Source organism: Pseudophryne corroboree, chromosome 7 (assembly GCF_028390025.1).
Source record: "Pseudophryne corroboree isolate aPseCor3 chromosome 7, aPseCor3.hap2, whole genome shotgun sequence".
NCBI lineage: Eukaryota > Metazoa > Chordata > Amphibia > Anura > Myobatrachidae > Pseudophryne > Pseudophryne corroboree.
In genome coordinates, this window is record NC_086450.1 from 261,518,895 (window position 1) to 261,541,635 (window position 22,741).

Consider the following 22,741-nt stretch of genomic DNA (forward strand, 5'->3'; position numbering starts at 1 on the left):
TCAAAGGTTGCTCCAACACTTCTGCTTTTCACACTTGGATACAGGTATCAATTACTGCACCCGATATTCCCTAGTAGTCTCCCACCTAGGTACTATTCAGGCTCCTCACTGCTTAGCTTCCAAGATCAGGCGAGATTGGGCGTAGCCAGAGAGATATGGCAGTAATATTACCTAGATTGTGAATGAGAGAGTGTATGGTTATTGGCACATACCAAGAGAGCACTTCTATTTTAATGAGTGCTGAATGAGTGAGGTATAGGAAACATTTAAGCACAAGGCCCGCCTCCTGTTGTTCGCCGCACTATATATGAATAGTGGACGAAGGGGCGGGTTGCCTGTGCTTATAGGAAAAAAAGTGAGAGGGATGAAATTACACAGGTATCTTAAAGTTTTCTTTGATATTCAAAGATTCAAAGTAGGGATCATAAGATCATATGTTATCCTAGGTGATAATTTGTATCTCTTGGAGTACCTGAGGTAAGTTTTGAAAATATATGAGGAGAACTGAATTACCAATATTGTAATATATTACTTGTTTATCACACTGATCGTCATTTAGTAAAAGAGAATGAAAAAGTTGACAAGAAAGAATAATTAAGCAATTTTACCTGTTGGTAGATCAAAGATTAAATATCAAATCTCAAATTTTCAAAATTTAACATAAATGATACGATACCAGGTAAGGTGGTGGGCTGAACCGTGCACTGTTCAGCACCACTTAACACAGACGGCCGTTTCACCTGAGGTGGCTTGTTCACTGTGTAAGAAAATGGTGGAAAACTATCTATTTAAGACCAAAAGGGGGGGAGTGGTCACGGATAGGGACCAATCACTAGGAAGCAGGAAATGTGTATACATCCTGTGATATGCTTGTCATACTCTTCACTTCACTTCCGGTTTCAAAAGGGCGGAAGTGATGTGGGATTATATGATGTGATATAGATTTGTATATCTGCGATTATTTTAGGTTAAAACCTAGAATAAAAACAATCTGGACTGATAAGTATTTCAACCTGATTTTGATGGCTGAAATAAAAGAGAAAACCTATAATCCGAGGCCTACGTGCATAAACTAACTATGACATGTCCTGATGCTTCACATTGTCGTGGCGCGTCACTTCCGGTTACGGAACCCGGAGGTGGCGCGTATCTCATCCACAGTTACTTTAATATTTATGTGACTCGATAAGTTACATAGTTAATCACATAGATTGACGCTGGGGAGAAGTGGATGATGAGGAATAATTTATTAAAGTGTTTCCAATATACTTGGAGTGTTTACTCCGTGACCGGAAGTGGCGTATATGCGCATCACTTCCGCTTAACGAGTGGTAAGAAGATAATTGAAGGGAGTGTGGACCTGTAAGGTTGCCTCACTTCCTGTTTTGTAGTCATGGTGATAGAGATATGCATGAATCTGTTTCTCTGTGAATGCTTTACATTGTCGTGGCGCGTCACTTCCGGTTACGAAACCCGGAGGTGGCGCGTATCTCATCCACAGTTAATTTGATATTTATGTGGCTCGATAAGTTACATAGTTAATCACATAAATTGACACTGGGGAGAAGTGGATGATAGGGAATAATTTATTAAAGTGATTCCAATATACTTGGAGTGTTTACTCCATGACCGGAAGTGGCGTATATGCGCATCACTTCCGCTTAACGAGTGGTAAGAAGATGATTGACGGGAGTGTGGACCTGTAAGGTTGCCTCACTTCCTGTTTTGTAGTCATGGTAATAGAGCTAAGCATGAATCCAATTCTCCGTGATCGGAGGTAATGTTACAGCCTAACTTAATGGCTGAGATCAAGGAGAGAGCCCTATATTCCAGGGTCTGCGTACATGAATTGACAATAACGCGTCCTGATGCTTCACATTATATTGGCGCGTCATTTCCGGTTACGGAACCCGGAGGTAGCGCGTAATCGATCCACATTTCTTCCAATATGCGCGCGACTCAAAAGGTTTATGCCCATTAACACAGATCGACGCGGGGGAGAGGTGGATAATGGAGAATAATTTGTTAAATCCAAGTGATTCTAATATACTAGGAGTGTTTACTCCGTGACCGGAAGTGGCGTATGTATGCATCACTTCCGCCTAACAAAAGATTAGAAGATGATTGACGGGAGTATGGACCTGCAAGGCTGCCTCACTTCCTGTTTGGTAGTCATGGTGATGGAGCTATACACAGATCAATTTCACCGTAATTGGAGATTCACTGACTATAATTCTTGCTGCAGTTGATTATTGTGAAAGAGATGTAATATTAAAGAGAATAAATTAAATGAAATTAAAATGACATGAAATTGATACATGGGAGATTCATAGCGATTTAAGTTCAGTAACACAGATATAGAGTAAATAAAAAATAAATAGAAAATAAAAATTATAAATATTAATTAATAAAAAAATATAAAAAATAAATATAGCTTATTCAATTGAAATTGTTAGGTTATGATCGGAGTGTTGGCTCCGTTAGTAAAGGTAGCATATATGTTCATTATTTATGATTAAGGAATGGTTAGAAGATAAAAGATAAAATATAAAAATGGAGAGTATGGACTATAAGATCTGCTTATTTAACAATTGAGTGATCATAATAGTAGGACCACAAACAGAGCATTTTTTCTATAGCCGGAAATTAAGTAATTAATAATTAGATCTTTAATACTGCTAGTTGTTATGTGAGATGTATAATGATAAATAAATTGATGATTGCACGGAAGTGTGAATGCTGCCTTGAATTGTAGTGAATAAGTGCATGTTGGATCAGGCTATTGATTTGTAGAATAATTACAATAAATGAAAGATTACCTTTACTTAATAGTCTGATTTGGCGTAGTTTAAGTTCGGAGTACAGTTGAATTGATATATGAAGATTAGGGATCTAGTGATTGTGTGAAGGCTAACTTAAGATACTGCAATATAGAACAGTGTAATTATCGTGAGATTTTTGAAAGGTAGGGTATATTTCTAGTGCCAGAGCTGGGTGAAGTGACAAGGTAGTTGGAAGGATGGTGTAGGAGATCAGTAGGTGAGAAATGTTGTGTATAGTGATGTGAGAACAGAGGGGATGGAGGAAATAGGGGGTGGGAAAGGTGAGGAATTGAAGAGAGAACACGGGCTGCTGGAGAGTGAGAGGTGAAAATATATATAACCATTTGAAAGAAAGAAGGCGGGGTTTTTTTTAGGTCTAATCAAGAATAATCTGGTTTGGTGAGTTGATGTGCGATTACCATAAAAGTGACGTTTATTCAAATTGAAGGGGAAAGATGACAATGATTAAAAGGTGATTTTTATTTTAATTATATACAATTTCTTGTGATTAATGGATCCATGGTGATGTGTGGATTATGTGAATCACATAAAGACTCCATAGTTAATGTGTTCATTCATGCCCTTGGGTGCAAGGCAGTCCAGTTGGAAAGTCCACTCAGATTCATGTTTCAATAACTCCTGCATGAGGTCTCCTCCACGTATTCCTAAGGTGATTTTTTCTAAGCCAAAGGCTTTTAATTCTTTGGAATTACCATGATGATGATTCATGAAGTGGCGTGCCACTGATGTGAGTTTTTTCATTTTTTGTATGTCAGATGGTGCATTTCTTATGGAACCTACGTGTTCCAAGATACGCTGTTTGAGGGCTCTGGTAGTAATGCCCACATACTTCATGTCACAACTGCATGATATGCAATACACGACCCCAACTGCATTACAGTTGATGAACTGATTAATTGGTCTTTCTTCTCCATATCGATCCGTGACAGATGTAATCTTGATCATGTGTTGGCATGCTTTACACGTCCCACATGGAAAGGAGCCCTTGATGGTTGGTTGTTTTTTGGGATTTTTGAAAAAATGACTGGTAGTGAGTTTATCCTTGAGGTTTCTAGACCTTCTCCAACTCATAGAGGGTTTATGTCCTATGGTCTCCGCAAGGTCATGATCTAGAAGTAGAACTGGCCAGTGTTTGTTGATGGAATCCTGTATTTCCCTCCATTCTCTGCAAAATGTGCCAACAAACCTGAGTTTGTTGTCCTGTCCTGATGTGGTGCCTATTTTTGTGTGTGGGAAGATTAGGTTGTCCCTCGATGTTTGGCTGGTATGCCATTTTGCTTTTTTGATGGACCTATGGCTATACCCACGTTCCCTCAATCTGGTTGTTAATTCTGCACTTTTCTGTGAGAAGGTTGATGAATCCGAACAGTTTCTCTTTAGGCGTAAAAATTCCCCCTTGGGAATGTTTTCTACCGTAGGGGGAAAATGCGCACTTGTCTGATGTAACAGGCTGTTAGTGGATGTTTCTTTCCGGTAGAGCTCAGTTTCGATCTGACCATTGGGTGCTTTGGAAATAATAAGGTCCAAAAAGCACACTGAATCCTCACTGATATGATGTGTGAGTTTGAGATTGTTATCATTAGTGTTCAATTCCTCAATGAATGTCATTAGAAGTTTTCGGTCACCATCCCATATCATGATGATGTCATCGATATAACGCCACCATGCAACTACATGCCGTATGTATTTTTCATTGTTCGGATGCATTACAACTTCTCTCTCCCACCAACCCAAATATAGGTTGGCATAAGTTGGGGCACAGGCCGCGCCCATCGCCGTGCCACGTGTTTGGAGGTAAAACCTATCATTGAAGGTAAAGTAGTTCCTTGTTAGAATAAACTCCAGAAGTTCAATTAGTAACTCGTGAAACTCACTGTTGCCAGCCATTTCCAAAAAATATCGAACTGCTTCTACCCCAGTTTGATGTTTGATGCTGGTATAGAGTGATTCTACATCGAGTGTTACCAATAGGCACTCATCATCTAGTTGGACATCATGTAATTTTTGAAGTATATCCGTCGTGTCGCGCAGATATGAAGGAAGGTTTAATACATGTTGCCGTAAATGCAGATCCAAAAAAGTACTGGGTTTTTCCAATTAACAATCTCTCTTTGCTATATCGAATCGATCACCTAACTCTCAGCTCTAAAAAAATGGCTTCCTTTAGCCTACGTAATGAACTGAGTAGCAGACACACTTCATTACAAAGTGTGGAAGATATTTTTAATAGTGGAACAGACTTGCCTTCAGGGAATATAGGGTGGGACGCGGACCTTAACAAATTAAGATCATGTCTGCAGAAGAGAATACGCTCATCATGGGATATCAAAACTTTGGAGAGTTATGTTAAAAACAAAATCACTCCAAGAGGTTTGAGACCCAAGATCTTCCCGACCTTTCAACTAACTACTGACAGTTTAACAACAGAATGGGAAGGGGTACTCCTAAAGTGTTCCCAGGACCTTATGGCTATTTTAATAAAACACAACCATCTAGTTCTCAATACATGTGAGAAAGAAATAGAAGATTTGGGAAAAAGCCTTGAGGAATGGGAAACTAACACCAAATTCCAGCAAACATTTGAGAAAATAAAAAAAGAATTAGAACCTTATGAATCAAAAATAATTGATAGAAAGAAAAGTAAATTCTCCAGAGATATGAGGGACTTCAAAACAGGCAATATTTTCCATTGGAACAAAACAGTCACACGTAGGGACTATACCCAATCACAGGACAGATACACTTCCTCTGAGGCAGAATCATCAGGAGGAGAAGAATTTTCCGATCCTGGTAATTTGGAAGGAGAAGCCTATAATTATAGAGATAATTCCACCAACTATACATCGACTCATTTTTTAGGATCAGACCGGAGGGGAGGAAGACCCAGATTTCAACAAAGAGGAAGACGAGGAGGGGGCACAAAAAACCAACGCGAACAAAACAATTGGGAACCCAGATACCCAGTCAGAAACAACAGGAGGAAGTAATAAAGGATAACAATCTGAGAGTTATCAACCTGTCAGATAAAACTCTTACAGATGATCATATCACCCTGTTATCCAAAGGCCTATCCTTCTCACCCACACAACCACTAAATCGTTTACCTCCAAACACGTGGCACGGCGATGGGCGCGGCCTGTGCCCCAACTTATGCCAACCTATATTTGGGTTGGTGGGAGAGAGAAGTTGTAATGCATCCGAACAATGAAAAATACATACGGCATGTAGTTGCATGGTGGCGTTATATCGATGACATCATCATGATATGGGATGGTGACCGAAAACTTCTAATGACATTCATTGAGGAATTGAACACTAATGATAACAATCTCAAACTCACACATCATATCAGTGAGGATTCAGTGTGCTTTTTGGACCTTATTATTTCCAAAGCACCCAATGGTCAGATCGAAACTGAGCTCTACCGGAAAGAAACATCCACTAACAGCCTGTTACATCAGACAAGTGCGCATTTTCCCCCTACGGTAGAAAACATTCCCAAGGGGGAATTTTTACGCCTAAAGAGAAACTGTTCGGATTCATCAACCTTCTCACAGAAAAGTGCAGAATTAACAACCAGATTGAGGGAACGTGGGTATAGCCATAGGTCCATCAAAAAAGCAAAATGGCATACCAGCCAAACATCGAGGGACAACCTAATCTTCCCACACACAAAAATAGGCACCACATCAGGACAGGACAACAAACTCAGGTTTGTTGGCACATTTTGCAGAGAATGGAGGGAAATACAGGATTCCATCAACAAACACTGGCCAGTTCTACTTCTAGATCATGACCTTGCGGAGACCATAGGACATAAACCCTCTATGAGTTGGAGAAGGTCTAGAAACCTCAAGGATAAACTCACTACCAGTCATTTTTTCAAAAATCCCAAAAAACAACCAACCATCAAGGGCTCCTTTCCATGTGGGACGTGTAAAGCATGCCAACACATGATCAAGATTACATCTGTCACGGATCGATATGGAGAAGAAAGACCAATTAATCAGTTCATCAACTGTAATGCAGTTGGGGTCGTGTATTGCATATCATGCAGTTGTGACATGAAGTATGTGGGCATTACTACCAGAGCCCTCAAACAGCGTATCTTGGAACACGTAGGTTCCATAAGAAATGCACCATCTGACATACAAAAAATGAAAAAACTCACATCAGTGGCACGCCACTTCATGAATCATCATCATGGTAATTCCAAAGAATTAAAAGCCTTTGGCTTAGAAAAAATCACCTTAGGAATACGTGGAGGAGACCTCATGCAGGAGTTATTGAAACATGAATCTGAGTGGACTTTCCAACTGGACTGCCTTGCACCCAAGGGCATGAATGAACACATTAACTATGGAGTCTTTATGTGATTCACATAATCCACACATCACCATGGATCCATTAATCACAAGAAATTGTATATAATTAAAATAAAAATCACCTTTTAATCATTGTCATCTTTCCCCTTCAATTTGAATAAACGTCACTTTTATGGTAATCGCACATCAACTCACCAAACCAGATTATTCTTGATTAGACCTAAAAAAAACCCCGCCTTCTTTCTTTCAAATGGTTATATATATTTTCACCTCTCACTCTCCAGCAGCCCGTGTTCTCTCTTCAATTCCTCACCTTTCCCACCCCCTATTTCCTCCATCCCCTCTGTTCTCACATCACTATACACAACATTTCTCACCTACTGATCTCCTACACCATCCTTCCAACTACCTTGTCACTTCACCCAGCTCTGGCACTAGAAATATACCCTACCTTTCAAAAATCTCACGATAATTACACTGTTCTATATTGCAGTATCTTAAGTTAGCCTTCACACAATCACTAGATCCCTAATCTTCATATATCAATTCAACTGTACTCCGAACTTAAACTACGCCAAATCAGACTATTAAGTAAAGGTAATCTTTCATTTATTGTAATTATTCTACAAATCAATAGCCTGATCCAACATGCACTTATTCACTACAATTCAAGGCAGCATTCACACTTCCGTGCAATCATCAATTTATTTATCATTATACATCTCACATAACAACTAGCAGTATTAAAGATCTAATTATTAATTACTTAATTTCCGGCTATAGAAAAAATGCTCTGTTTGTGGTCCTACTATTATGATCACTCAATTGTTAAATAAGCAGATCTTATAGTCCATACTCTCCATTTTTATATTTTATCTTTTATCTTCTAACCATTCCTTAATCATAAATAATGAACATATATGCTACCTTTACTAACGGAGCCAACACTCCGATCATAACCTAACAATTTCAATTGAATAAGCTATATTTATTTTTTATATTTTTTTATTAATTAATATTTATAATTTTTATTTTCTATTTATTTTTTATTTACTCTATATCTGTGTTACTGAACTTAAATCGCTATGAATCTCCCATGTATCAATTTCATGTCATTTTAATTTCATTTAATTTATTCTCTTTAATATTACATCTCTTTCACAATAATCAACTGCAGCAAGAATTATAGTCAGTGAATCTCCAATTACGGTGAAATTGATCTGTGTATAGCTCCATCACCATGACTACCAAACAGGAAGTGAGGCAGCCTTGCAGGTCCATACTCCCGTCAATCATCTTCTAATCTTTTGTTAGGCGGAAGTGATGCATACATACGCCACTTCCGGTCACGGAGTAAACACTCCTAGTATATTAGAATCACTTGGATTTAACAAATTATTCTCCATTATCCACCTCTCCCCCGCGTCGATCTGTGTTAATGGGCATAAACCTTTTGAGTCGCGCGCATATTGGAAGAAATGTGGATCGATTACGCGCTACCTCCGGGTTCCGTAACCGGAAATGACGCGCCAATATAATGTGAAGCATCAGGACGCGTTATTGTCAATTCATGTACGCAGACCCTGGAATATAGGGCTCTCTCCTTGATCTCAGCCATTAAGTTAGGCTGTAACATTACCTCCGATCACGGAGAATTGGATTCATGCTTAGCTCTATTACCATGACTACAAAACAGGAAGTGAGGCAACCTTACAGGTCCACACTCCCGTCAATCATCTTCTTACCACTCGTTAAGCGGAAGTGATGCGCATATACGCCACTTCCGGTCATGGAGTAAACACTCCAAGTATATTGGAATCACTTTAATAAATTATTCCCTATCATCCACTTCTCCCCAGTGTCAATTTATGTGATTAACTATGTAACTTATCGAGCCACATAAATATCAAATTAACTGTGGATGAGATACGCGCCACCTCCGGGTTTCGTAACCGGAAGTGACGCGCCACGACAATGTAAAGCATTCACAGAGAAACAGATTCATGCATATCTCTATCACCATGACTACAAAACAGGAAGTGAGGCAACCTTACAGGTCCACACTCCCTTCAATTATCTTCTTACCACTCGTTAAGCGGAAGTGATGCGCATATACGCCACTTCCGGTCACGGAGTAAACACTCCAAGTATATTGGAAACACTTTAATAAATTATTCCTCATCATCCACTTCTCCCCAGCGTCAATCTATGTGATTAACTATGTAACTTATCGAGTCACATAAATATTAAAGTAACTGTGGATGAGATACGCGCCACCTCCGGGTTCCGTAACCGGAAGTGACGCGCCACGACAATGTGAAGCATCAGGACATGTCATAGTTAGTTTATGCACGTAGGCCTCGGATTATAGGTTTTCTCTTTTATTTCAGCCATCAAAATCAGGTTGAAATACTTATCAGTCCAGATTGTTTTTATTCTAGGTTTTAACCTAAAATAATCGCAGATATACAAATCTATATCACATCATATAATCCCACATCACTTCCGCCCTTTTGAAACCGGAAGTGAAGTGAAGAGTATGACAAGCATATCACAGGATGTATACACATTTCCTGCTTCCTAGTGATTGGTCCCTATCCGTGACCACTCCCCCCCTTTTGGTCTTAAATAGATAGTTTTCCACCATTTTCTTACACAGTGAACAAGCCACCTCAGGTGAAACGGCCGTCTGTGTTAAGTGGTGCTGAACAGTGCACGGTTCAGCCCACCACCTTACCTGGTATCGTATCATTTATGTTAAATTTTGAAAATTTGAGATTTGATATTTAATCTTTGATCTACCAACAGGTAAAATTGCTTAATTATTCTTTCTTGTCAACTTTTTCATTCTCTTTTACTAAATGACGATCAGTGTGATAAACAAGTAATATATTACAATATTGGTAATTCAGTTCTCCTCATATATTTTCAAAACTTACCTCAGGTACTCCAAGAGATACAAATTATCACCTAGGATAACATATGATCTTATGATCCCTACTTTGAATCTTTGAATATCAAAGAAAACTTTAAGATACCTGTGTAATTTCATCCCTCTCACTTTTTTTCCTATAAGCACAGGCAACCCGCCCCTTCGTCCACTATTCATATATAGTGCGGCGAACAACAGGAGGCGGGCCTTGTGCTTAAATGTTTCCTATACCTCACTCATTCAGCACTCATTAAAATAGAAGTGCTCTCTTGGTATGTGCCAATAACCATACACTCTCTCATTCACAATCTAGGTAATATTACTGCCATATCTCTCTGGCTACGCCCAATCTCGCCTGATCTTGGAAGCTAAGCAGTGAGGAGCCTGAATAGTACCTAGGTGGGAGACTACTAGGGAATATCGGGTGCAGTAATTGATACCTGTATCCAAGTGTGAAAAGCAGAAGTGTTGGAGCAACCTTTGACCCTACTGAATTTCACCCCTTTTTTTCCCTCTCTTAAGTGTCTGATTACAGACTTGTTAAATATATCATTATCTGAATTTACATATATTACCTTATACGCTTATTACTGACGTGAAAGCTAGAATTGGCAATTTACCTCTATTAGGATACCAGGATAAATTTATCACATTTGGCATTGGTTAATATACCTATATCTAAAAATTTACTACAAACTGTGGTCACATCCTATGCCATTGTGATTCCTATCAGAAACTTTGTTTTTTTCTTCTTATGTTGAAATCAATTTCGATATTTTCATCTTAGGTGTCACTATCATCTCATCCATTACTTTATTAAAATCAAATTTTAGATTTTCATGAGAATAGTAGAGAGAGATTCAGAATCTCCCTTAATTTTTGTCCTTCTCTTTTAGGACTATAGGTGTATAGATATATATGTGTGTGTTTGTCAAGGTACTATATTTTATCATATTCCAAATTAAAAGTTAAGTTTTATTAAGCGTGCCCCAACACAGAGTCTCTCTTTTTCTCTATAAACAATACATTATTATCAGTGAAGTAAGCCTCCTCAACCTGCTTGGGTGTTGTATCAGCAATATTCAACACATCCCTGATAGCCTCTATCATCAATTGCACCCCTTTAGCAAGAGATGCGGCCCCCCTGAGCACATCCCCATCACTGTCTGCCGTGTCAGAATTGGTATCCGTGTCATCTTGCATAATGTAGGAAAGAGCACATTTGTGGGAACTTACAGAGGTGGGCCCTGAGGTAACAGAACCGGACCAAACTACCATAGAGGTCTGTAAAACCTGAGTTGCAGATTCATTTTGTGAAGCCCTAGTAGAAATCTGAGAAATCATAGATTTGATAGAGGATAACCATCCAGGCTCCCTTGCTGGTATCTGCGCTAAAACAGTGTAATCCTGATTACATGGAATGAGATCATCCTGAGAGGACATATCCTCTGCAGCATATGACACAGAGTCCCTGGACATAGCTAAAAGGAGACCCCAAACACTCCACACACACACACAGGGAAGGATAGACAGAGTTTCACCCCCAAGAATGGCAAGAGAGTCGCAGAGATTGGAGCCAACCCACACACAGCGCTTTCAAGGTATAGGGAGACCCCAACCAGCGCCGGCTGTGCACCTTAATAGGTTACACAGTCTTTACACAGCCTCTCCCCCCCTCTTCTACAACTCCCTGGTACCATAAGAGATATCTGGAGTTGCTCTGGAGGAACTGTACTTCACTGACAGCGTTTCTGCAGGCAGGAAAATGGCACAGAACGCTGCAGAATCCACTCTGAGGGGAAGCTCCGCCCCCATAATGGCGCTGTCTTCCCGCTCTTCAGAAGATTATACTGGCCTGAGGATTCATGTTGGCAGCAATCCCAGGACCCTGACAGGCTTTAGAGGTCAGTGTAGGGTGTAGGCGCTGGTTTAGGGCGCCCCTCACAGCGCTGCACTATGTACCACTGAGCCCTGGAGCACAGTTAGCACTGCGCTCCATACCCTGTGCCCGCCATCTTCACACCGGCTCCCCGCTTGCTAGTGGGGCCAGTGACTCACTCGCCACTGATCTTCTGGCTCTGTAAAGGGGTGGCGGCATGCTACTGGGGTGAGCGATCCCCTGTGGCAGGGAACGATCTATCCCCTCAGGAGCTCAGTGTCCTGTCGGCGGAGGTAGTGGCTCAGACCCTGCAGGGCGGACACTACTCCCCCCCCCCCCTTATTCCCACGATGCAGGGAGGCTATTGCCAGCAGCCTCCCTGTAAAATAAACTCTAAAATAAACTTTTACCAAAGAAGCTCTGTAGAGCTTCCCTAGCTGTGATCGGCTCCTATGGGCACATTTTCTAAACTGAATCTGGTAGGAGGGGCATAGAGGGAGGAGCCAGCCCACACTCTCAAACTCTTAAAGTGCCAATGGCTCCTAGTGGACCCATCAATACCCCATGGTACTAATGTGGACCCCAGCATCCTCTAGGACATAAGAGAAATTAGAGATACATACATTCAAATGGGATCATCAGTGCCATTTCCCTGCATTGGTAATAAGGAAATACCTATGGCTACGTGTAGGTTACATAAGGTTTGTCATGGCCACTTACAGTATATAGAGCTTCTTGTAAAACACAATTCACGAACAAGTCCCAAAAAATATCAGTGTATTTTCTTCAACAAGTAGATCTTACTAACTTTGGGGCTCATTTACATTTGAATGCAAGTAATTTTTATGACACGCCTCATAGATGTAGCAATACTTGTTCTTACTGATAGGTGTTACTTTCACAATCTCCCTGAAACGCTTTTTCAAAAGTAGGTAAGTATGACATACTGTATACACAGCAGTGCTGAAAGTAGGTACAGGGTGCTAGCATTAAGAAATATCGTGGTGGTACTCAGGGGTGTATCTAGGGGTCCGAGCGCCCCTGGCAAAGTAAGGGGCTGGCGCCCGCCCCCTACACGCATTTTGAATAAGTTGTGAGTATTGGAAATGGGGCATGGTCTTGTGGGGGAAGGGCGTGGACACAATAGTACTTCCAAATCAAATTATGCCACACAGTAGTGTCCCTTATTCGCATTACACCGCACAGTAGTGTCTCGTATTCACGTTACACCATCCCTCCCCTCTAACCCACCTTTCCCACAGCCTGACATTAACCTGTCCCCCCCCCCACCAAAAGCCTCTTCAGTGGTGCCTAACCCTAACCCACCCTTCCTAATCTCCCTTCCTGCAGCCTAACCCTAACCCTCCCATCCTCACAGCCTAACCCTAACTCTCCCACGTCGCTTGCTAGTGGAGACTTTGGCACCAACTCGATCCGGATTTTGGCATTCTGCATCGCTATCTGTGTTGGGATGCCAGCATCAGCATTCCAAGCAGTTTCGGGATGCTGGTGTCAGCTTTCCGACCGTCGGGGTGCCAAACGCCGGCATCTTGACTGTATCCTGAATTAAATGCTAATGAGATGCTGTGAGATGAGCCTCAAATGGACCCAGCCATTAACCAAACACCATTAGTTGGATGGTAGAAGTGCTTCCTGTTAACTGATATACATGTCCTTGAAATAGGTAAGATATGTATTTTCTTTATTACACTCAACAAGTTAATATTTTCGCTTACTTACTACTTACTTACATCTAACATGCATGAAAATCATGTAGTTTTCCAGGTACTACAGTCCCTTCTCCCAAACACTGACACTTTTTTATTATCTTCAACAACAAATAGATCTATAGCACTGTGCTATATAACAATTGCTGTGTACCTGGTGACAGTCTGTTACTGCCAGCGTGTCCATCAGCACCGAACTGCACTAGTGATCAGACTAGTGTCCGGCAGCACCGCACTTGTAATCAGACTCACAATAAACTACAGTTACCAGCAGCCCTTGCTGCCGGGAGCTCCCAGCAACAGGGGCTGCTGGGAGCTGTTGTTTATTTTGAGTCTGATTACAAGTGCGGTACTGCTGGACACCGGTGCCGCTCCAGCAGTAACAGACTCTCACCAGGTACAGTCTGACAGTACTGCTTTCCTACAATTTGGCAGCGGGTGGCACAGCCAGGCGGCGCCCCCTCCTTGCCTGGCGCCCCTGGCGAGTGCCATTCTGGCCAATGGGTAGATACACCCCTGGTGGTACTCGGTACCACCAGCCCACAGCTGGGGCATAATTTATAAGTAGCATTTTTGTGTGTGGGACATAAAATGGTGTCAGTGGCATAACTTTGTGTGGCATAATGGGCTTTACTTTCAGCAGACTGGAGCAGTCATTGAACATATTTCCACTTCCTATCAGTGTATTATTTATCTATGTTGCCTCCACGATAGTAGCTCGGTGTAAATGTGAAACGTAGCACAAGACTGCATAGAAATAATTCATTATTACCTTACTTCTAACCCTCTCATACTCATCCATACTAGTGCAGCTGCAGACGGTCTCAGCCCACTCTAGGCTCCGAGGTGCATTCCGCTCCGTCAGGCTGTGAAACGCCTCGAAGTAAAGCCATGCTGTGTCCTCCACCAGCTGCAGCTTTCCGCAAGCAATGTGCCGCCACATGCTCCAGTACAGGCGCGGGTAACACTGCTCCCCTGGTCGGGTTCGCACGTATGTGGCCATCTTCCTCAAATAGTGCATATTAAACTTCGCCGGCGGTGGGAACTGCAGGACCCCTATGAGAAACGGATCCGTTCTCCCCCACAGCTGCACTCTGTACGAATCCATCATGGTGCAATGTATAGGTAACGGCAGTCAACATGCAGCAAACCTTCCGCGCCGATAGCAGCCAGCGATCACCGGGCAACCACACTGACGTAACGTTTCCTCCTTCATTCGATACACTGTACATTGGACGTGACGAGGCGGAAACCAAGGAAACGACGTTTTGGGTGGAGCATGACATGGGCGGAGTATAAAACTCGGAAGTAACAGAGCAAGGAGGGGATGAAGGAGGCATGGAAAAGCGTCTGACAGGCAACCGGTGTCAAATCGGTGTGCTCATCATCGATGGTAACCATCGTCTTTAAAATGCAATTGACCATCGGTTGAAGTAACATTATGCATTGGCTGACCATTGATGGTTTCATTTACTGATGGTCATCCCGGGAAAGTGTGTGCAGCTAACCACACCCCAAGAAGCATGGGACTTCAGCTGCTGTGAAACTAAACATCCCAGCATGCCCTGCCACAGTTTTGCTATTATGGCATGTTAAAACTCAGGCAGGGCATGCTGGGACGTGTAGGTCCACAGCAGTTTGAAGGCCGCAGGTTGAAGACCCATGTGGGGCCAGGTGTCAGACTGTTTTATTAAGTCATGTCCCTGACTCCACAAACTCCACCCATCTGTGATGCAAACTAAGCAAGTGTTTCCACTTTGCATTTTTTCCTCTAAAAGCTGTAAAAAGACCCATGCTTGGATCAACAGGACAAGTGGCGCACAATTGTTTAAAAAAAAAAATTTTTTCATTTTTATTTTCAAAATGGCCATGGCTTCTTGCCTACTGCATACTTCCCAATACGACCCATTCCAGGAGGGGCAAATTGCTCTGTTCCTGGACTTCCCTGTTAATTTAAGATTGCCCTCACCCGTCTTGAAACTCCTTTGTTATCAATTAACAAGATAAAGGGGTGTGGCTTTAGAAAAGGACGTGGCATCAGAGAAAGGGACGTGGCTTTGTCTATAATGCCGCAATCGCGAGCCACGCGATTGTTCTTAAACACATAGGGCCCCATACAGTGATAGCTGTGGGGCCCCCTCTCAGACTATTTTATAGATAGATAGATACAATATTCTGAGGGCTCACACCAATCTACACTTATAATTAAGTTCTCAACCAGCAAATCCAATTAAACACATTTAATAAAAACAATATTTTCAAAATTGTACAGTTGTATAGCATCTGTTCATTTTACACAATGTACCAGTAAAACAATACTTATTAGTATAATTCGTTCATAAAACCCAACGCGTTTCGTGCACTTGGGACTTCATCAGGGGTACAGGACGTAGCTGGTTTGTTGATGGAGGAAAATGAGAAAAAAAAGAACAAAAGGAAAAGGACATCAGCTTGATATCATAATAACATATATCAAAGTTATAGTTGGTATCATAGTCAGTAATGGGCTATGTACCTATATATATATATATATATATATATAACTCTCATAGGTCATTGAAAAAATAGGATGTTCACCAATGTTTATATGTCAATTTAGAATAATAAAGGTAATATTTACCTATGAATAGTGAAAGTTCTCTAATTTCATTTAGTTCTTATAAAGCCGGAATAAGAATAGTTGTGACAAACTGAATGAGGATCAGGATTATAGAGAACTTTCAGATCTTCCGATCTGTCCGTTGTGCCCAATGTCTACCGTGGATATTGGGCACAACGGACAGATCGGAAGATCTGAAAGTTGGTGCCACCTGTCCGCTTAAGACCGTAACCCCCCCCCCCTCCCTCCCCCAGAGCACCAGTGACCAAGGAATGCCTGAAGGAAGGCGCTACTCTGGGACACGCTGCTCTTTGTGGTGGAGAGGGTCGGTCCGGAGTCCACACACTGACACCACTGCCTGGTCCTCCTGCATACCTGTTAGGGGTACCCCTCCAGTTATACATCCAGATTAGCATCCTGCTTTATTGTGTCCCCACCATTGAGACTCCGTATGTTTAGCTCTGGACTGACTAACATAGCGAATTCCCCTTCTTTGGAGTAGTGGGACGCCACACTCCAAAAGTGGACTTTGTGGACAGTAAATGAACCTTCATTCTCTCATTGAATTAATACAATATATACAGTATACATACATCCTTATTTATTTTCATCTCGCACAAATTGGTGCTGTTCATCATTATTTCTTATTAAATTATTGTTATTATTTCTTGTATTTTTCGCTTTTTTGTTTTTTTGCATATTTTATTATTCAAGGATCGAGACATTAAAAGTTATTAATCATCATTACTGAATTACATTTCTGCATAACAATCTGAAGGCGCCTTAACAAATCTCTTTCTAGGTTTATATTTAATCTGAAGTTTATTAGAGGGTTAGCTTCCCCTGTTGAGTGCTGCCGAAACAAATACACTAATAGTGCGAGCGCAAGTGTATTCATATTTTTAAGACCAGAGAGCTGTCTAAGGACACCAGGGACAAAATTGTAGAGCTGCACAAGGCTGGGATGAGCTACTCGACATTAGGCAAGCAGCTTGGTGAGAAGAGATCAACTGTTGGCGCAATTATTAAAAAATGGAAGAAATACAAGATCAGTGACAATCTCCCTCGACCTGGGGCTAAATGCAAGATCTCACCTCGTGTAGTATCAATGATCTTGAGAACGGTGAGGAATCAGCCCAGAACTACACGGGGGGACCTGGTCAATGACTTCAAAAGAGCTGGGACCACAGTCACAAAGGTTACCATTAGTAACGCACTACGTCATCATGGATTGAAATCCTGCAGGCCCTAAAGGTCCCCCTGCTTAAGCCAGCACATGTCCAGGCCTGTCTAAAGTTTGACAGTGACCATCTGTATGATCCAGAGGAGGATTGGGAGAATGTAATGGGGTCAGATGAGAGCAAAATCGAACCTTTTGGTATAAACTCCACTCGCTGTGTTTGGAGGGAGAAGAATAATGATTGGCATCCCAAGAACACCATACCCACTGTGAAGCATGAGAGTGGAAACATCATGCTTTGGTGCTGCTTTTCTGCAAAGGGGACAGGACGACTGATCCGTATTAAGGAGAGGATGAATGGAGCCATGTATCGTGAGATTTTTGGGCAAAACCTCCTTCCCTCAGTAAGAGCATTGAAGATGGAACGTGGCTGGGTCTTCGAGCATGACAATGACCCCAAACACACCACCCAGGCAACTAAGGAGTGGCTCCGTAAGAAGCATTTCAAGGTCCTGGAGTGGCCTAGCCAGTCTCCAGACCTCAACCCAATAGAAAATCTGTGGAGGGAGTTGAAAGTCCGTGTTGCCCGGCGACAGTCCCAAAACATGACAGATCTAGAGAAGGTCTGCATGGAAGAGTGGGCCAAAATACCTGCTACAGTGTGTGCAAACCTGGTCAAGAACTACAGGAAACGTTTGACCTCTGTAATTGCCAACCAAGGTTATAGTACAAAGTATTGAGTTAAACTTCTTGATTGTCCAAATATTTTCCACAAAAATATACAAATAAATTGTTTAAAAATCATACAATGTGATTTCCTGTTTTTTTTTTTCAGATTCTGTCTCTCACAGTTGAAGTGTACCTATGATGGAAATTACAGACCTCTCTCAAGTGGGTCAACTATCACAATCGGTGGCTGTCCAAATACTTTTTTGCCCCACTGTAAGACTAAAACATAAAAAGGGGTTGTCTCAATAAATGCAACATATATAACAGAACAGTGTAAAAATATATACAAGAGCAATATAAAATAGACAAACAAAACATTTTAGCATATTTCTTAATTTAAGAACAATCCTGAGGATACGGTGTACAGTTGGTTCACAAATTCTGCTTGGTATATAGAGTTCACTCCAATCATATTGACTAACTTAATTTTAGACATGAACTTCACAATACATAATGTATTACAGCATTCAAAATATATGTGGACTTGAATAAGTTCACTATTCTTGCTTCTTTTAACAGCAAGAAAAGTAAGAGGAGTAACGTTACAGTATGATTGAAAAATCCAACAATGAGGTAATAGAAAATCTTATCTACAGAAGATATGAAAGATGAATGTACAATCAATATTAAATGTTTTACAGTTGATACTTATATGTTTTACAAAAAATTGTAATAGTTTTACAGAAAAATAGTTTCAATAAAATGATGTGGTACAGAACACTCTTTTTGTGATATTATTGATTAGACTGGAATGCAAATTTAATCATTTTGATCAATACAATAATTGGTACTTACTTAGTATAGTTGTGTTCTCTACTAATTGTGTAGTCTTATTGGTTGACTTTTATTCGGGTTGGTATCAGTGACTGAATAAAGCCTTCGACTGGTACCGAAACGGTAAACAGTAGTTAACTTGATATGTTTCGTTATTCAAACAAGACTATTAAGAGATGTTTAATTAGATTTAGTAGCTTACTAGATGGTATAAATTCCCTCCTATCCAATATTGGGTTAAAATTCTGCCCGAAGGATTCCCCTCAGGAATGAATTTTTTCCTTGAGCCTATTTGTTAATAGGCTTAATTAGCATAGAATATAACAAAAAAAAATACATAGAAAATAAAGTGTAAAAAATAGCCTACCATAATTATTTAAATAGCCCTACTGGCTTATTACTTACTGATTTTGAGGATCAGTAATCCCAGTTGATTCCAAAAAGAGTCACACTACTCTTCTAAAGCCTAAAGAGTCACAATACTCTTCTGAAGCCTATGAATGTTAAATACATATTAGATGTTGTGACCATGAATGTTATAAGTAACTCATTTATCTATAAATGAAATTCGATTAAATTAGAATGAATGTAGTTAAAAAATGGCTTTCATTAAAATTAATTAAATAATTAAGTCAAATTAATTACCCTTGATATAGAGTCCTCTTTTCTGATCTGTCCTGCTTACATCTCAGTCCTGCAATGAGGTCAATGCCCCAGTTCAGTCCATTTATACCAGCCACTATCAAGGCACAAGATCTTGCTTCCTACTTCAAGGACAAGATTGATGAGATCCAAGATGAAATGGTATGCTCTTCCTCAGCCAGTGACCTGCTCAGTTATCTTTCTGAACCCTCTGGCACTCTCTCCTCATTTGATCCCACAAGTGTAGATGAAGTGTCAACACTCTTCTCAGCCTGCTACTCTACTACCTCTCCTCTTGAGCCTATACCCTCCCAACCTTAACTAACATCTGTAATCTCTCTCTACTGGTATCTTTCCTTCACTGTTCAAGCATGCACTGATTACTCCCATTCTGAAAAAAAACAAAATTCTGACCCTAACACTCTCTCAAACTACTGTCCCATCTCTCAGCTGCCATGTCTCTCCAAGCTACTTGTGAGACTTGCCTACACTCGCCTCACACACTTTCTTAAAACACACAATTTATTTGACCCACTTCAGTCAGGCTTTCGTTCCCAGCACTCCACAGAGACAGCACTGACTAAAGTAGTGAATGATCTAGTCACTGTAAATTCCAACGGCCATCACTCACTTCTTATTCTTCTAGATCTCTATGCTGCTTTTGACAATGTTGACCATTTCCTTCTCATACAAACACTACAATCCCTAGGTCTTAAAGACAAAGTCTTCTCTTGGTTCCTATCCTACCTGTCTAATCGCTCCTTCAGTGTTCGCTTCTTTGAATTCACCTCTTTCAGTTGGAGTACCACAAGGCTCGGTCTTAGGTCCTCTACTTTTCTCAATCTATACCTCATCTCTTGGTAAACTAATCAGCTCTTTTGGATTTGAGTATCATCTGTATGCAGAAGATACTCAAATCTACCTATCCTCCCCAGATTTGTCACCATCTGTATTGGTCAAGGTCACTGAATGCCTTTCTGCTGTTTCATCTTGGATGTCGCCTCGCCACCTCAAACTTAATATTTCCAAAATAGAGCTACTTATATTTCCACCGGCCAATAGTACCCCACAAGCTCGCTGCCTAGGTGTCATACTTGACTCAGAACTGTCCTTTGCTCCCCACATTCAATCTGTCTCAAGATCATGTTACATGCATCTAAAAAACATATCCAAAATACAACCATACCTTACACAAGACACTGCAAAAACTCTAATCCATGCTCTCATTATTTCCCGCATTGATTATTGCAATAGTCTTCTTGCTGGTCTTACCAAAAAGAGACTCTCACCACTACAATCCATTCTGAATGCAGCTGCGAGGCTAATTTTTCTTGCTAGACGTTCATCATCTGCAGATCCACTCTGTCAGTCCCTCCATTGGTTACCTGTATTCTACTGTATTCAATATAAAATACTTTTACTCACACATAAGGCCATTAACCATACTACACCAATGTACATCTCTTCGCTCATCTCAAAATATCTCCGAACCCGACCTCTCCGATCTTCCCAAGATCTACATCTCTCATCCACACTCATTACTTGCTCCCATGCACGATTGCAGGACTTCCTTCTGGCTGCACCCACTCTGTGGAATGCCCTACCACGCACAATAAGACTCTTCCCTAGTCTCCAAACCTTCAAACGTTCCCTGAAAACTCACCTCTTCAGGCTAGCTTATCGCATTCCAGAAACGCTCACTCAACCTTCATAAGCTTTCCTATCTGATTATATCCCCACTGTACAATCCGCACATATCCTCCACATATTTTCTCTTTTTTCGCTTTCCCTTCTTTCTGACCAGGGTTCACCATTGCTGTGATATGATATCATGCAACCCACCTAGAACCTTTGCAATCCGGTGGACAAATATGCAATAGATAATGCCTTTCCTTGTGTATCAATGCCTATTTCCCTATAGATTGTAAGCTTGCAAGCAGGGCCCTCCTACCTCTATGACTGTTTATTACCCAGTTTTGTTTTATCATTGTGTCCAATTGTAAAGCGCAATGTAAATTTGCTGCGCTATATAAGAAACTGCTAATAAATAAATAATAAATAATTTATACCCCTTCCATTGTTACATCACTTCCTCTTTAGTTCTTATTGGTTAGTAGTAAGTATATTCCTAAATTCCTATTAAATCTTTATTTTTATATATATCCATATTGTTCCCAGTCTTATTAATTGTTTTTTAAAGTGAGAAAGACAGACAAAAAAACTCTTTTTGGGAGGACTCTTTTGTAATAGTAAAGTAAGTGAAATGAATGAAAAATTCTGAATATGCCAATGATATAAAACTTAACCTTTAATTGATTCCCCAATAAAATCTGACATTATTGTCTTTGAACAAATATATAAACACTTGATCACGTTGCAGAATTAACTGCAGGTGAAAATCTGTGGAATGTATTGTGGATCCCTTTATTAATAAAAAGGAATCTGATTGACTACTGAGTGGTTTGTAGCTATGTGATATCTTTAACTGACGACCTCTGTTGACAGTAACAGGATCTAAAGATGGATTATATGGTAGTATGTATGGGATGTTTGTTTCTTGAAAAATTGCCCACGACACCTAGTATTCCCAGGTGGTCTCCCATCGAGGTACTGACCAGGCCTTACCTGCTTAGCTTCCGAGATTGGATGGTATCGAGCGTATTCAGGTTAGTATTGCCGTGGGCAGTTAATTCAAGAATGGGAGAAACACTTCTGTTTTTTGTACTTGACACAAACCGTGTATTTTCCAAATGAGAGAGTGTAAACACTTCTGCTTTCTGTTGTGACAGTAATTGATGTACTGGGAGAGGTGGATCGCCTCAGCCAGAGTAACTGTCAACCAGACGAGAGAATGTTGGAATGAGGGTGGTGTGTGATGATTTGAGGGCAAGTATACCACTTCTGCTTTCTGGTGAGAAAGTGACTTGAGTACTATGAACACATGATATATTTGTGTTCGTATATCTCAGTCATATGTTAGATTATTTATACCGAATATCCAAATTTGAATCATTTTGACTGTCGATCAAATTGAAGTATAAAGAATTTGGTGTACTGAAATTCTACCTGAGAGGATCCACACCTCTGATTAACCTATGTGAGAAAGTAGGA

General features: G+C 40.7%; 1 protein-coding gene and 3 pseudogenes across 2 annotated transcripts in view; 1 reads left to right on the forward strand and 3 right to left on the reverse strand.

Annotated features, from left to right (window-relative positions):
• The window catches only part of TBCCD1 (TBCC domain containing 1), a 435,802-nt gene extending 420,985 nt beyond the window's left edge, over positions 1-14,817 (reverse strand). For both annotated transcript variants that reach the window (XR_010182035.1, XM_063934118.1), the window contains exon 1: positions 14,479-14,817. Coding sequence is in view for 1 of the 2 variants with exons in the window: in XM_063934118.1 (XP_063790188.1) it covers positions 14,479-14,817 (339 nt within the window). In the remaining variant the exon portion in view is untranslated. The remainder of the gene's footprint in view (positions 1-14,478) is intronic.
• Positions 49-167, reverse strand: LOC134947123 (5S ribosomal RNA; annotated as a pseudogene).
• On the forward strand, positions 10,418-10,536 carry LOC134947124 (5S ribosomal RNA; annotated as a pseudogene).
• Positions 14,818-22,196: 7,379 nt separating the features above from the next.
• LOC134946352 (5S ribosomal RNA) lies at positions 22,197-22,314 on the reverse strand (annotated as a pseudogene).
• Positions 22,315-22,741: the final 427 nt, after the last annotated feature.